The following is a 16,122-nucleotide window of genomic DNA, read 5'->3' as shown; positions in this document are numbered from 1 at the left end:
TAAAATATAAAGAAGATTCATTCTAATATATTTAAACACAATCTGGAGACTCTTCCAAATTCAGGTAAGAGCTGCACTTTTAAAAACAATGGGATATCAACAAAATAATAATAAAAGACTGGGGGGAGAAAAATCAACCACAGAGCAAAGTGGCTAAGATTAAAGAGTTTATTCTATGCTGCTTCACTCAACTGCTCTGCTCTCAAATGGATCAATAATAATTATACAATCAAAAGGTTCAAAGAAGGGAAGCACAGAATCTGACTTCCTATCTTTGTGCCCTCCTTCCTCACATGGATAGAAACAAGAAAAAAAACTTGCCCAATTTGAGGCTAAGCCCTATTTTAGGCCTGTACTCCTCTGGCTGCTGCTGATCTGGCGAGTTTTCATGTGGGATGATAATACCACAGGGAGATTCGTCCCCAGGAGTGTTAGGAGTTGCATTGCCACTTGCTGAGGAAACAGATGGGGCAGAGCTGATGGGTCGCAAGGTTGGTTTAAGGCAGGGCTTTTGCTCTGGCTCTTCCTCCTCTTCTTCGGGTTCTTCCCTCTTCTCTTCCTTTTCTTGCTTTTCCTCCTCCTCTTCCTCAGATTCTGGCTCCTGTTTGGTTTGTGGCTGTCGACGCCTTTCAGCCTCTTGTTCCATCTATGGAACAAAATTGTGGTCTTATGCACATTCTTCACCAAATGCACTTATTAGGAGTTAAAACATGCAAAGCAAGCCTGGCTGTCCCCGTAAATGGATAATCCTAGTTAATCCGAGGCAGTTTTTTTAAAGCTCGATTTTATTTGGCTTTATAAGTAAGGAATAATCCAGATTAACAATATTATGATACTTATATAAAGAGATCTGAAACAAAAAACTGCTTTCCACATGAGCATGGGGATAAACCCAGGACATGTCAACCAACAGGGTGAGTCACAAATCTCTAGCTTACCAACAGTCTACTACATGACATGGTCTACTATTATAAAAATACTCATTCACCATCCTTTGCCAAAAAAAGGAGTTTCTTACCCTCTGTAGCTCTGCATCTGGATCTGGGTGTCCTTCTGCAAGAAGACGTTGCCGGATTTCTTCCAGTTCTTCCTTTTCCCTTTTCCTATCTCTTTCATCTGCTTCCATTTCCTTTTCCCTATCTCGCAATCGCTTCTGCAGAGCGCTTCCCCTGTAACATGTATTCACTTTTGTTTTAAAGGTCTCGTGGCACTTGTTTCCCACAAATATTTTTCAAAAACAGTACACCATAAGCACCCGATACAGAATATTGACTATAAAGTTTCATGTTTCATTCCCTACATCAGAGAAATAAAATATTCTGTTTGGAGTAGGATTTAGCCATGTACTTCTTTGCATCTGAATTCTTACAAGAACATACCAGGAAGGAATAGCAATTCTTAAAACTAGGGAAATAAAAATCCTTTAGTTTGAAAGTGATTAAGAGTCTCCGCATTCTTCCAACACAAAGTTATCTGAATATGTTCAGTGCTTTTCATAAAAGAGGTGCATATTTGCTAGGATTTGTCTAATGATCACTCTTATTGGTGCTGCAATAAATTTACAAATTTGGGGCTGCCATCTCCATCATTGAATACACAGGTTTTCTTTGTGGCGTGGAGCACCTTTGGCTAGCTTAACCTGATTCACCCACTACATGCGCCACATTGGGCAGAAATATCCCTTCACTGCAGTGGATTCGACTAGATGACCCTCATGATCCCTTTCAACTCTACAATTCTATTATTCTAAATCACATTGTCTGTAAACCTCTCCTACTCATCACATGTTGGAACACAAGGTTTCCTACGTCTGTCTTTCTGATAGGAGTCATGTTGACGAAACCTGAGAACACAAACTGATTTATCTCATGAACCGCCCTGAGACCTGCAGGTATAGAAGGGTATACAAATTTAATGAATAAATAAAAATCTCCTGCAGTTCATGCTAAGCATACCTATAGTATTTTGGATCATCTCTGTCATCATCATAATCTTCTAGAAATTCTTTTAGACGCTTAGCTTCTTTTGCCTATAAGAGAGTTGAAAACATTTAATTAATTTCAGACAGAAATTAGCTCATCACCCTTGAAGGAGCAGAAGTTATTCCCTACCAGAAGGTTTCTAGAGTAGCACTTTCCTTTAAGTAGATAGCAAGTCACTACTAGTTTGCTTTTCCTGCTTCTGAAACGGTATTTCCTCCTCACAAACTACTGAACCCTCTGAAGCTTGAGTTGAGAATGGACTTCCCAGTTCTGAACTAAAGTGTAGAGGCATGAGATAAGTTAGCCAGGCTTTGCAAAAGGGACCTGAAATAATCACTTTGAGTGCAAATCTGCCTCAAGTAGCCTGTCAGTTCTGGCTAGGATGCAAGAGAACCAAGTTAATGCGCTCTAAATGCATGAGAGGAATTTGGGCATGCATTTTAGAAAGCTGTTTCCTGTGCCAATCCACTTTTGAAAACAGTCTACAATACAGCTTTTGAAAATGGATGGGTCCTGCTGTTGAAAGAAACATGTAAAAATGTCACTAGGCATGCAAACTTAGATCCAGCTTCTGCCCCCGTGCAAGCAGGAGCGGAATGAGGGCTGCTTAGCTGGGGAGTGCAAAGCCCCTGTTTCCCAGGTGAGAGATCTCTGACCCCACTCCTGCTTGCATGTGTGGGGCAAGAGGCAGTGCAGGGGTTCTCAGATGCAGCTGCCGGGCTGCAGAAGCGGGATCATGGCTCTCTCAGCTTGGGAGGAGGGGCTTCCACACCCCAGGTGAGCAATCCTGCTCCTACTTGCATGCAAGCTGGAGTGGGAGTGGGCATCTCTTAGGTAGGAAGTGGGGGCTTTGTGCTTCCCAGCTGAGCAGCCCTGATCCTGCTCCTGCTCCCCGGGACATTGGGGCCCGCTCAGTTAGGGCCAGGAGCCTATCTGCCCCACAGCTGAGCAGCAAGCTGGGACAGCTGCATTGTCCCCAGCCCGCCAGATGCTGGGCTGAAAGCCACTCAGCTCCCGCAATGAGAGCTGAGGCAGTTTCTCCCAGTGCCTTGCCAGCTGAGGTCAATGCAGCTTGTTTCAACATTGTGGGTTGTCACCAAACTGTGATGTTCTGCTGGTGATACATTGTGATGTTAAAAACCTAACATCGCCCAGCCCTAGTCACAACTAGCTTGCCTTGGCCTATGCAAGTAAATGCTTAAGAGTTTTTTTCTCTCAATCTTAAGAGCGCTACCCTAAACATGTTTACCCAGATGCATGTAATACAGAGTTCCATGAAACTTATTCCCTTAGTGTATTTAGGATTATATCCTCAGCATTAGGAGTTCTGAGAACCATGCAAAATCCATTCTCTCCATTTCTGGCAACAAGGTATGAGTTTTTTAAATGACCTCCCATGGGTGCAGACTGACTGTCCAGTTTCCCCCCTTAGCTTACAACAGCATGAACAATACTTGCTGCTTATAATGGCAGATTGTTCCAGGCTACTAGCAATACTACAAAACAAATATCTGTTTGGAGTTAATTTACATGAAAGCCAAAAAATTATATAAAAACACAGAGAAGTTTTTTCAAAAGCTTATGTTCTGAAGATTTATGCTGAAGATCATATGCAGGCAGCCATGTTGGTATGTTAGAAAAAATACTCCGAGTTTCACAAAACTTTTCCGCTGCTTTCAGATTTAAATAAGGAGGGCAGAGAGGAGAAAAATATGCTGATGGCATAGAGGGTAGTCAAGGCCATGTATGACATTATGGCTTTAAGATGGCAATTCAGAAAGCTCTTTGCAAACTGATTAGGGTACATCATGATCCATGTCTCCAATTATAGTCATACTGAGAGTGGACCACTTGAAATTAATGGACATGACAAACTTTGGTCCATTACTTGGAATGGCTGAAGTCTGAGTAGAAAAAATATAAGCAGCCAGTAGTTATTCAAATCTGTCTGAGAGCAATAAGGAAAACATAGCTGCAATATTAGTAAAGTTGGAAAATAGTTTTAGATAATGAACTAAGACCTTCTCACTTTGTAAGGAACGAAGTCTGTAAAGCAGCCAAACACTTTTCTTTGCATAATGCTTTAAAAACAATTATGGCAACATACAGACTCAGCTATTTTTGCAGTAACATTTGTGAGTTACCACTTAAGTCACAAAATTATTATTATTATTACTATTACTACTACTACTACTACTACTACTACTACTACTACTACTACTACTACAGGACACCCTTGTATACCAGCAGAGATTCTGCCATTTGAGCATCTAATAAAAGCAGTGCAAAAAATAATGAACCCCTTACCATTTCTCTTCGCCTTTCTTCCTCCCTCTCAGCTTCTTTTTCATATTCTCTAGCTTTTTTCCGTTCTCTGATCTCCCAGTTTTTAAGACGCTGAAAGAAAATAATCTGTTTACCATTTACTGAACCAGAGAGGAAAAAATCCCATATGTCACTTGAGAGAAGTAAAACCATCCACATTTAATGATATCACCCAGTCTTCTATTTCAATACAGAGGTTCTGTAAAATGCTCTGAAGTTTGATGGTCAATGCTACAAAATTATTAGAATACAGGTATGGACAGGAAACATGCTCCATGATAATGGAGTTGGATCTTTAACAACTATTATCAGACCTCCATTCAGAGAATGGGGCTTTCACCCTGAAAAGGGACAACCTCCTTTCAACAAGTGTCTCCTGAGGGAGCATGGGGTACTGGGGGAGAGGGGCTTCAATGCAGGGCTCTAAAGCCGGTGGGTGGGATGGTAGAGTTAATATTTTCACCCCACCCCCCAAAACCAGGTGCTTTCCATTTGCAACAGAATCCCTTTGAATCCAATCCCCAGATCAGAAGCAACATCCTCCTATACCTCTTGATAAGCTGCTTCCTTTTCACGGAGCTTCCTTTCCAGTTTGCGCCGCTCATAGGCATCTTCTTCATCCTCTTCCCTATCCCTTTTCTTGTCCTTTTCTCGCTCTCTCTCCCGTTGTTCTCGTTCCCTTTCCCGTTCCCGTTCCCTCTCTCGTTCCCGTTCCCTCTCCCGTTCTCTCTCTCGCTCCCTTTCTCTGTCTCTGCTTTTCTCTCTGCGGACAAATATAATGACAAATGATTAATGAATGTAATTGTCAACATTTAATACTGCTGGTAATAGAGGTTAGGTCTAACAAAACTAACTCTACTACATAATTAAAACACCATACGAGGTTTACAAAAGTAGCGATTTCGAGATCACCGAAATTAAGCCCAAACTCAAAACCTCTGTTAAGTTTTTCAAATTAGCCACAACGTTGCTTGTGTAGTGATTAGACAAATGACATTTTGAACAATAGACACAGTACATCAGTCTGCTGTCTTTACATTGATACACACACACGTCTCTCTGTACGTTGGTTGTGGCTTTATTCCGTCAGCCAAACCATACAAAAGGGCCTGAGGGACAGGGCACCACGGCTGTCAGCAAATCATACTATTTAATTCATTGCCTCATGGCTTATTGCATGCTGGTCTTCAAAAGAGGTTGCATCCATGAATTATTTCCTTAAGAACCATTGTCAAATTTATTAACAAGTATTCATTACACCGCACAATTTACCTAGATCTGCTCCGATCTTTATTTCGGTCTGAGCTTCTTTCGCGGTCTCTGTCTCGATCTCTTTCCCTGTCCCGGTCTCTGTCTTTAGTGCGGTCCCGATCTCTATCCCGTTCTCGTTCACGCTCCCGTTCCTTTTCCTTCTCTCTTTCACGCTCTCTCTCCCTCTCTCTTTCACGCTCCCTTCTTTCTCTTTCACGCTCCCGTTCCCTCTCTCTTTCGCGCCGTTCTTTTTCAATTTCTTGTCTCTCTTTCTCCTTTTTGCCTTTTTCCTCCTCCAATTTCTAGAAACCAAGAGGATTTTCAAAGTTAGCATGTAGCTATAGTCGGAGGCCCCACCCCACCACCACGCACAACACCCAAGGCTGGTAGTGAGCATTTCAAGAACACCAATAATTTAACATTTAAATATTTAACAGCTTACTGTCAGCTCATAAGAAAAAAAGTTCTGCAATCGTAAGGCTAGATTTCGTGCAAAAAGCATATATCTAACATAGACTGGCAATCTCCAACCTTGGAAAGAAGGGCAATGCTCACCTCATATATGCATATGCTGACAATTACATAGTGCATTGCCATCAATAGTTCACAGAAAACTCCCGAGCCACGAAAGATAGAAAAGAGCTTGAACACAGATGAATTTTTAGCTGGCAAACTTAATCCTGCCCATGTAGGCAGATCATTTAGTAGGATGCTGACAGACAAGATTACCTCATACCACAGCCAAACCAAATTCATTCTATTCAAGGATGGGAAGTAAAATCAACTTCAACTGTGTACGTTACTTGAAATGTTTGGAAGGATACATCTTACCAATCACTTTATTCTCCCCAACTTTTTATATATTTTGCATTCACTGCTTAAAGTAATGGTTTCTAAAGAACAGGATCCTCAAGAAGGTTGGAAATCGCACATAGACAAGACTAAAAGGTTATACAGTACATTTTTACTGAATTCTATACAAAAGTGCATTTTTTAAATTCAAAAAATCATGCCTATTACCAAAACTCCCATGAAGACAATAGAAAAATAAAATCTCATTAAAATGATAGATAAATCCATCCTTGGAAGCAATTGGTGTGTGTTAACTTACAGATGCTGTGCTAGGACATGGACCGCCAACACTGGATTAACCTTGCCTACAAGCTATATTTCTGGGAGGAAGAGCAAGTACATGGTTCACAAGTAAACCAAAAAAAGGAAGGAAAAAAAACATAAGCCAAATATCAGCCTGATGGGTGCCAAAATATTAAGGGCATGATCCTTCCACACCCAAGCGTTGTGCCTGAAGAGATCAACATAGGGCTTAACATAGCCCATTTCTCACGCCTTCTCTCCTTAGCGCACATGTGCAATCAGTGCACCATACCATTTCAGCCAATAAGAGGCTCTTGCATCGCTACTCAGCCCCCTCTTGTCACTTGGTGGAAGGAGCATGATCTGTTCCTTCACCAAGTGGCAAGTGGAGGAGGGTGTAAGAGAAGTGCACAAGCCTCTTATTTTCAGCAGTGGCCTGGTTCATTGCCTGCATGTATGCTAAGGAGAAAGTAACAGAGCACCATTATTCCTTACAGGACCCGTCTGTGCATGGGTGCAGCATGAGTGAGGAAGGATTACACCCTAAATATGTTGTATGCAGTTGATGCAAGAGGGAAGAGCAAAATCGCCCCATTTGGCACCGTGTTTACCACCGCTGAAATAATTTATAAACTGGAACAATAAAGTGCGCATATATTTCTCTCTTTCAACAAAGAATTTAAGACAACTTTAAAAACAATCTTACCTGTCAGACAGTCTTCTCGTGTGCGCTCACGGACCAGAGAACCAAAACAAAGTCACAGTAATAAAACTAATAAACAAAAGGTCAATATATCTAACCACCACACTAAATGGTACCAAAAGTGAAATATAGGGAGGATGGTGTTAGATACATTGAACTCACAAAAGAAAAGGGTATTTGAGAATGGTAGAGAACAGCCATAATGGAGGAGGAAAAAGTGAAAGTGTACAGAATGTGGCAACCTACTTTCTAAGTGAAATGCTCTCATACAATATAATTTCATTTAGTGTATTAAGGTTATGCTAGCTATATTAACTTTCAAAAGCAGAACTTACCTCAAATTTCGTATACTTTTATAGAAAAGTTTATATACTGAAATGATCGATACTTACAGATTATTTTAGTTGTTCCAATAACAATGTCTTTGGTTAAGTTCCGGGATTCCCCCGCAAAAATTTCTTTTGTAGTAAAAGCCATGATAAAAATTTGCATTGACTTTTGGCATCTTAAGGCTTTTATTTCAAGCTTCTCTTTTCTTAAAAGCCAAATCAGCACTGCTGTTTCGATTTGAAAATTTAAGTAATAGGCTGCTTCCAAGTGAACAAAAGGATGTTTTATAGGAAATGAGGGGTGAAAAGGATTCAGGATATGCTAATAAAGTAATGAGCAAAGAAGGTAGGTAGGAAAAAAAAACGTAAAATCTTACCTTCGGTTCTCTTCAGACTCATCTGTGCTGTAAATGGACACCCCCTGCAATGCTGATACCCTAACAGTCCGATTGTTTGTAAATTCTAACCAAAAAACATGCAAAGGTTCACTGTGCTCATTAGCCAGCCCCTTTTTGAACATCCCACCCAATATATGAAATGGCCATTTTGTATTAGATTTAGTTCCATCTATTAGAAAAGGTTAATTCAAAATATTCCCCCAATAGGATAGATCAAAGGCAGCAAAATGCCCGATTGCTTCTGAAACAGTGAAGCATATTTTGATTTTGTTTTAACCACATTATTTCTTTACATTTCAGAGGTATGTTGGGGCTTGGAAATAAGACGATGTTTCACCACTGAACAGTTTCATACATCTTCTGGAACAATTATCCTCAGGTTCTCATTCCAAAGTTATACTACAATATGTTGCATTGCCAGCAATGTACATCCATTTTTGCTTTAAAGTAAGTGTGATCCTGTAACCAGAGTACTTTTTACCCATTTTGTAAATTCACACCATTGTACCAATATTAGCAAACTACAAGCACTCATTTCAGGGATAAATACTTCACTGAGCGTGCAGTACTCCAGCCTTGGTGGGCAGTTCATATTCCCTTAGAAGCTAACATCAAGAGACAGTGCATGCATAGCTTGAATTTCACCCCCCCTTAAACCACCCTTCCCAACCGGAACACATTCACAAATTCACATTACAGAAACTTCTGTAGGTGGGAACCCTGAGGTAGGATTTGCTGTGTAAACACATTTCCAAGCCAGTTACCCCTTTGCATATTTTTCTGAGGGGGCATCCATAAATAATAAAAAAAAACAGAAGCTCATACTTACATCCTATTCCATGTTACTTTCCAAGCTGTGTTTTTCATCTTGCATTAGTCACCATATGATCTCTATCATAATGGTGGGGGTCAATGAATAGATTAGCTTAATGGGAATTTACAGTTCTTCCATGCATCTAAATTTTGGTAAAGTCTGATAACCACTAACCTAATTTAATTTCACCCCCATTCTCAACTCAGAGCTATTAAATTAAATCTCAAGTTTAAATTAAGCAGTAGAGCTCAGTAAAACAGAGTTTGAATTATGTCTTACAACTGCTTGAATGTTGTGGGGGCCAGAATGTTTTACGCAGCAGCCCAGACTAATTATTGGGTCTTATGTAAATGGTTTTAGCTGCTTTGGGTTAATTTTAAGAAAAGTGGGGTAGAAGTGTTTGATTTTTTTAACGTATTCACACTGAGGAGACTGCAAGGTAGTCATTAGAAAATAAAAAGGACAAAATAAGACGATTTAAGTGGGATTTTGTCCTTAGTGGCTTTTTAGACACACATTATGCCTACTATATGTGATATGGTCATGTGCTTTTAAATTTTCTAAAGGGGGAGGGAAACTGGATTTTGCAAAAACCTAATTTTGTATAAGGTAGAAAAACAAGTATACTACCTTGTGCGTATCTCTGAATTTACTGATCTCTCGGGATATCAGGTCCCTTTTATCTTCTTCCATTTCAATAGCATTTATATCCTCCTGTAAGAGAGAAAGGGGGGCAGAACAGGAGACAGAATATTAAAACCCATCTGCACAGAAACAGGAGAACCAAAAGAAAAGCTGAAGGTTAGATGTTTTGTACCAGTCTTGTAAGAGATAAATAAAGGCCTTCTGCAGTACCAAACCTCACAGTCTGATGTTAAATGAATGAAAAAAAAAATTAGATGGACACGAGTCACAAATCTGGTAACTAACAGTAAACATAGTCATTGTCAAAGCCTACAATGTAAACGAACCTTGGTGATGAGTGGATAGGGTATCAGTGGGGCCACTGGAAATCTGCGGAAAATCTGCGGAAAAATCCACGGAGATTTCTTTTTTAAAAAATAGATTGCACACTACTCTGGAAAAAAAACAATGTTCTGTATGTTTGCAGAATAAGCAATATTGCATTGCTATGACCGTAGGTCTGACTCAACAAAGTTACAGAAGAACCTCGCTAATTCTCTGTTTACTGATCTACTTCTCGGCAAAGGTTTGCTGGGTGCCACCTCACCCTGGCATGTCTCCATTTAAAATTGCAGAACATTAACATTCTAGGAAATCTTGCAAGCTAAGCTACGCTTGTTAAAAGTGGCCTTTTGTGATACTATTAGAAGCCTCGTTTTGTTTCTTACTCGCTAATTCGCAAAATTGTAATTATATCAAGGGCGGGTTGCCAACAGTTACTGCAAATTAGCGAGGTTCCCCACATCTGAAATCGAGAGTCAGATTTCACTTGCCATTTCTTTTCCCCGCACTCTCAATTTTCCCACATTATCCCTCATCTTTTCAACAAACAGAATGGGCAAGGGAACCAGTCACAATTATAAGCATTCAATAAAGGGGATAACAGTGCCTCAAAACCAGCTTTACACGGCACCCACCACAATTTTATATACTTCCCTCCCCCCACCATGCACAGAGCTTTCTTAGTCCCACACTTCCCAACAGATAAGGGGATGAGAAGTCATGCTCGTGTCCCACGTTCATCCTTACAAAATAAAGATGCACTTCCACTATTTCAAGGGGCAGGAAGACAAGGACACAGTTAAATGTTTCATTGTTCTGATAGACCACACTAAATTTAAAACCCAGCTACATCAGCAAGGTGTGGCTACAGGTCACCCTAAAACTAGCAGTTATTAAAGGAGGAAGATCAATATTCAGTTCTTTTAATATAGGCTTCTAAAAAGTAACCTCTCAATACCATTATGTCTCTCGATACCATTATACTCTTGATTATATACATAACACAATCCATAGCATGGATAATAACTTTTAAAGAGAGAGACATGGCTTGCCTATAAATAAGTGCAGAATGCAAAAAAATCAGTGCAAGATTAAGTTAAGTGGAGGCTAAAGAACAGTGGGAGTTGCACTCACTCCCTGAGAAGCATTATTTCTTGCACTGCCTTTTCATACACTTTACCAGCAGCCCAAGCTATCTTATTGCTTGCTATCAGCACAACATAAGGGAGAAAGTTAAGCTTAGTAAGAAAGGCTGCAGACAGAAACCAAAATTCACCCCCATCTCTTGCTACGAGTGGCAGGTATTAAGAGCCCATCATTGAAACAATCATGACGCATTTTCAAGGCTGGCATAATTACTACTAAGCTGTACCCTTTCCCCCCAGAGGAAAGCAAAAATTAGTGTAATCATTAGCAGGGTTATCCACAGAAGGGGGATTATAGCATTTTGGGTCAAATGTTACACTGAAAAAGTATGGACGTCAGCTGGCCCAACAGCCAAATATTAACAAACCATTTTGTAACATCATGGCTTTCATCCCTCAAGGATAAGAAAGAGCTTCTTAGCTATGTGCACAAACATAATTAAATCAGGACAGTGAAGAAGGGCTGCCAATCAGCGGAGTTGTGGCTATAACACCAGTGCAAACCTCTATGACCCAGTGACTTAGGGCATTTAAGATGTCAAACATTACAGGCAGAATCTCTTTTAGGGTCTTAAAATCATCTCCCCATCTCAAAAAAACATTTTGCAATTACTTCAATACATGTATTTTAGAAGGGATGAAAGGCTGAATCAAACCTGCTGAGATTCAAACCTGTAGCTCCAAGAAGTCTAGGCATTTGTGACCTTTGTGTTCACAGACCTACAACATCCACAGGGTTTGGCATCTAGAACTGATTTAATTTCAGTATGAAACATGAAAACTTCTGCTAACATCAAGGTTTGTTGATTTGTGTTCTCATCAGATGCTTTGAGCTAATGTATTGGCACAGGGTTTGGCCCTTATGTAGGGAGATGAAGTAAATCTGTTTGTGTCCAAAATCAAAACACATACATCCTCCTTCTTTTCTTTTTTCTTCTTCCTGGGATGAGAGTCAGACTCTTGGGAGGGGGCATTGAGCTCGCTGGAATATTCCCGTATTAACACTTCAATGGCCCCTTTAATTAGCTGGTCTCTTCTCTTTGCTTCTTCATCGAGGGCTTCGTCATCATCAGTTGTAGTTTCTGGCCTGGTGTTCTAAAGAAAGCACAAATCTTGAAGTCAAGCATATGGGACATAGCAGAGCGGCATCCAAAATGTTTACTTCATATGAACTAGATAGGTCTATTACATGTATACTGCCAGGTGAAAAATTATGAAACCATTGTAATAATATGCACTTCAACCAGTTTTGGATGATATATCAATACGTTGCCCAGCCTTAGTCCTCACAAGAGTGATACACAGAATTTTTCAATTGGCAAACCCAGAAAGTTCACGTATATCCCCATCATTTTCTCAAGACAAAAGGCCTTCCTAGCATTCTACCACTTATTTTCATTGTTGGAAGACAAAGCTAAATTAATGACTAAAGCACTGCTTGTTTTGTTTTGTACAAAACCAACCAGCTGACAAAGCTGCAGAGCGGTCACACACACAGCACTGCCTTCAGAAAAGACCAGCTGAGAAGTGCTTGGCACTTGCTGCAGGAAGGTCCTCTGTCAGTTCTGGGAAGTGGTACCCAGTAACTCCTGGGTGAAGAGAGCAGCATGCAGTTTTGGGTGCTGCACAAAGGTGCATAAGATGCATTTAGGTAGCAAGAGCCAACACTTCCCATGCCTGCCAATCCTTTATAGCTAAGTCTCTTTTGGTTCCTCTGCCATACCGCCTTCCTCCCAATTTTGAAGCTGGGGCGGTGGCAGGAACCACCATTCTACTGCTCAGATGTACCTTTCAAGCTGAGAATAATGCTTGCCGCTCATCACACATGACAGAGGGCAAATGAATTTGTTGAAGCCTGGCACAAACTTTAAAGAGAATGCTACACTACAATGTGTGTGCTCTCTGAAGAAATAAAAATAATTTAGTGTGGATTCATGTGATATTTTTATGCAGCAAGTACAACATACTACAGTGCAGGTTTCAAATTAATACGCTATGTCAGCAGTTATAGAAATATTCTGTTCCGCAGGATTAAGAATGCTGTTCAACAAAGCGGAGAACACATACAAGGCAACAACGTACCAACCTACCCTTTGGGTCACACATTACCAAACTTATACACAAAGTTTGTCTGCAGTATAAAACAGACTTTTGCATGTAAGTGGTCATACTGCACAATGACAATACATGTGTGTAAAATGCTTTAACATACATATCTGTAGACTGTCACTTCCACACTAGAATTGCTGAATTTCAATTTTCCATGTAAGATGAATGTAACGTAGACCTTAAACTATTGATAAAAACATTAATATATACACAGTTGCCTACAAAACTTTAATGATTATATATTTAAAGGCTTATAGCTTGCCTCTCGGAAGGCTCAAAGGGGCTCGCAACAATTCAATCTAAAAATAAATAATTCACAGAATCAAATACAGTAAGAAATGAAAATCCCCACTTTCCTCCTTACAAATAGTAAATAGATAAATTCTCATCTGTACATGGAAGTATGAATGACCTGAGGCCAAGTGACTTCAACTTGCTCCAGGCCATTCTCAGCCTACAGCCTGGCTGCAAGGAAAACCTAAATACAGAAAAAGAGTGTGCATATTACATTTATTTTTTTATCTTCCATCCCATCAAACATTTGTCACTGCTGTTGCTACTGAGGGGCAGTGGAAAAAACCAGGCAATGTCCTATCATGTCCCCCCCTTTTTCATACACTTGTATTGAACTTAAATAATAAATTATTGCCTTAAAAAGAGGGGATGGGAATCTCACCTGAGAATAAGAGATGGATGTCCAGTCAAATGCCAAGTGGATAAAGAGTGAATAGGAAAGAGACAGGCTTATGGAGAAGCAGTAGCTAAGAAGTAGGGGCAGGAGGGGATTTCAGCTGGTGCAGAAGCTGCAATGTCAAGGAGGAACAGCCTGAAATGACCTAATAGGTAGTGCCACTTAGGTGGTAGTAAAAGAAATTAAGGGGGTAACAGTATTAGTCAGGGATGGAAGTTAAGTAGCCAGATATCTGCCTTATTTAGTTTCTCCGTATTTTAAGACAGCAGGAATTTATGGAGAGCTTTCTTGCCTGCTCATGTGAAATAAATACAGTGGTACCTCGTGTTACGTACTTAATCCGTTCCGGAGGTCTGTTCGTAACAGGAAACCGCTCATAACATGAGGCGCACTTTCACTACTGGTGCCTCCTGCTGCTGCCGCACCACCAGAGCACGACTTCCACTCGCATCCTGGGGCAAAGGTTGCAACAAGGGGCATCTACTTCCGGGTTAGCAGCGCGCATAACCCGCAGCATTCATAAGGGGCACGGTACATAACATGAGGTAGCGCTGTACTAAAATACTCCTACTTCACAGGCTGTGTATCAAAAGGGTAAACCCTGAACCCCTTTCTATGGCACATGGGTAACTAAATTTAACTCATTAAAAGCTTTTAACTACTTTATCACACAAACGTAGCAAAAAGTTAATAATGCATTAAAACACTTTTTAAGATGTTTCAGTGAGCGGATTGGCTGTGTTTTGCTCTGGTCTTTATTTATCCCTTCCTTGCCCCAAGGACAAATTATATTGAATGGTGAGGCATGTACTCCTAACTAGGAGCCTGCTGAAGCTGCTAGAGTACAGCAACACTGCAAGCTATGCAAGATTGCTTAAGTTACTACAAGTAAGAAAATGCACTATATTTCACATCTTCTTTGGCTGAGCCTTGGCCATAGACTTAAATCAAGATAAAAAATTCTAAATATTTTGTGTTTTTCTCTAACATTATCATTCCAGAAAAGCTGTATTATTAGGTAAGGTAAAGGTAAATGACCCCATAACGGTTAAGTCCAGTCAAAGTCAACTACGGGGTGCGGCGCTCATCTTGCTTCAGGCCAAGGGAGCCAGCATTTGTCCACAGACAGCTTTCTGGGTCATGTGGCCAGCATGACTAAACCGCTTCTGGCACAACAGAACACCGTGACGGAAACCAGAGCGCATGGAAATGCTGTTTACCTTCCTACCACCACAGTACTTATCTACTTGCACTAGCATCTACTTTCTTGCATGGATCCAAACTGCCAACCTTCCGATCGGAAAGCCCAAGAGGCTCAGTGGTTTAGACCCTTTAACACTGTATTATTAGCAGACAGCTTATTATTAGATACATTTTTTAAAGTGATTTGTGAATTCACCTGTTGATAGGCAAGTCTGTAAAAAAATTCAAGGACTTGCAACTTGTGAACTTATTTGAAATTTTTGATAATAGTGCACCTGTGTGAAATGACTCACTTTCTAGATTGATTTCCTTATGTTTTGCATCATAGCCAGGGGCTGACTGTTCTTGGGACTATTATATGCCTTACTTCTTCCAATCTTACTATTTTCTCTTCTAAATACAGTGGTACCTCGGGTTACATACGCTTCAGGTTACATACGCTTCAGGTTACAGACTCCGCTAACCCAGAAATAGTGCTTCAGGTTAAGAACTTTGCTTCAGGATAAGTACAGAAATCGGGCTCCGGCGGCGTGGCGGCAGTGGGAGGCCCCATTAGCTAAAGTGGTGCTTCAGGTTAAGAACAGTTTCAGGTTAAGTACGGACCTCCAGAACGAATTAAGTACTTAACCCGAGGTACCACTGTACTTAATTGTGAGGGTGTTTACAAATGTGATTTGACATGCAGTTTGTGGCTAGGTTCACCTGCTTGTGCCTGTTATGAAGCTATCACTTAAATGGTTAGGTTGAACTATGGTGGCCTGAGAACGTATATGGACACAGTGCTTGTCGGCAGAGGACATGCAAGCACATGTACAACTTTGCATGTTAAGCAAAGCTTTTCATGCTGGTCATACCCAGCTGGAATCAGATTTTTTTTATTTTGGAGTTGGCATACTTTACTCTGGATCAGCAAGTCTAGCAGAGAACAGGGCATCTGGTTTCCTCCTGAAAATGGTTGGGTTTGATCTGAGAGCCTGCAGCTGCTCATCCCTTAACCTTCTTCTGTCAGCCAAAGTTTTATAATCCAGTTTCTCAAGCAGTTTGTTGGGGATTTGAAGTTTACACTCAAATTCTGATCATGAAAATTAAACAAAAGAACAGTGCAACAGTC

At 40.5% G+C, this 16,122-nt stretch overlaps 1 protein-coding gene across 5 annotated transcripts in view; it reads right to left on the bottom strand.

Annotated features, from left to right (window-relative positions):
* The window catches only part of RBM25 (RNA binding motif protein 25), a 33,569-nt gene that overhangs the window by 6,732 nt on the left and 10,715 nt on the right, over positions 1 to 16,122 (bottom strand). For 3 of the 5 annotated variants that reach the window (XM_083606634.1, XM_083606635.1, XM_083606633.1), the window contains exons 7-15: positions 11,921 to 12,103; positions 9,869 to 9,922; positions 9,528 to 9,611; positions 5,580 to 5,860; positions 4,857 to 5,070; positions 4,290 to 4,379; positions 1,956 to 2,029; positions 1,019 to 1,169; positions 322 to 646 (exon numbers count right to left, since the gene is read on the bottom strand). In XM_083606634.1, the coding sequence (XP_083462760.1) occupies positions 322 to 646; positions 1,019 to 1,169; positions 1,956 to 2,029; positions 4,290 to 4,379; positions 4,857 to 5,070; positions 5,580 to 5,860; positions 9,528 to 9,611; positions 9,869 to 9,922; positions 11,921 to 12,103 (1,456 nt within the window). The remainder of the gene's footprint in view (positions 1 to 321; positions 647 to 1,018; positions 1,170 to 1,955; positions 2,030 to 4,289; positions 4,380 to 4,856; positions 5,071 to 5,579; positions 5,861 to 9,527; positions 9,612 to 9,868; positions 9,923 to 11,920; positions 12,104 to 16,122) is intronic. The other 2 variants (XM_083606637.1, XM_083606636.1) reach the window with 1 other exon arrangement.

This window comes from Podarcis filfolensis (assembly GCF_964270895.1).
Source record: "Podarcis filfolensis genome assembly, chromosome: 1".
NCBI classification, from domain to species: domain Eukaryota; kingdom Metazoa; phylum Chordata; class Lepidosauria; order Squamata; family Lacertidae; genus Podarcis; species Podarcis filfolensis.
This window is presented reverse-complemented; position numbering and strand designations above follow the sequence as displayed.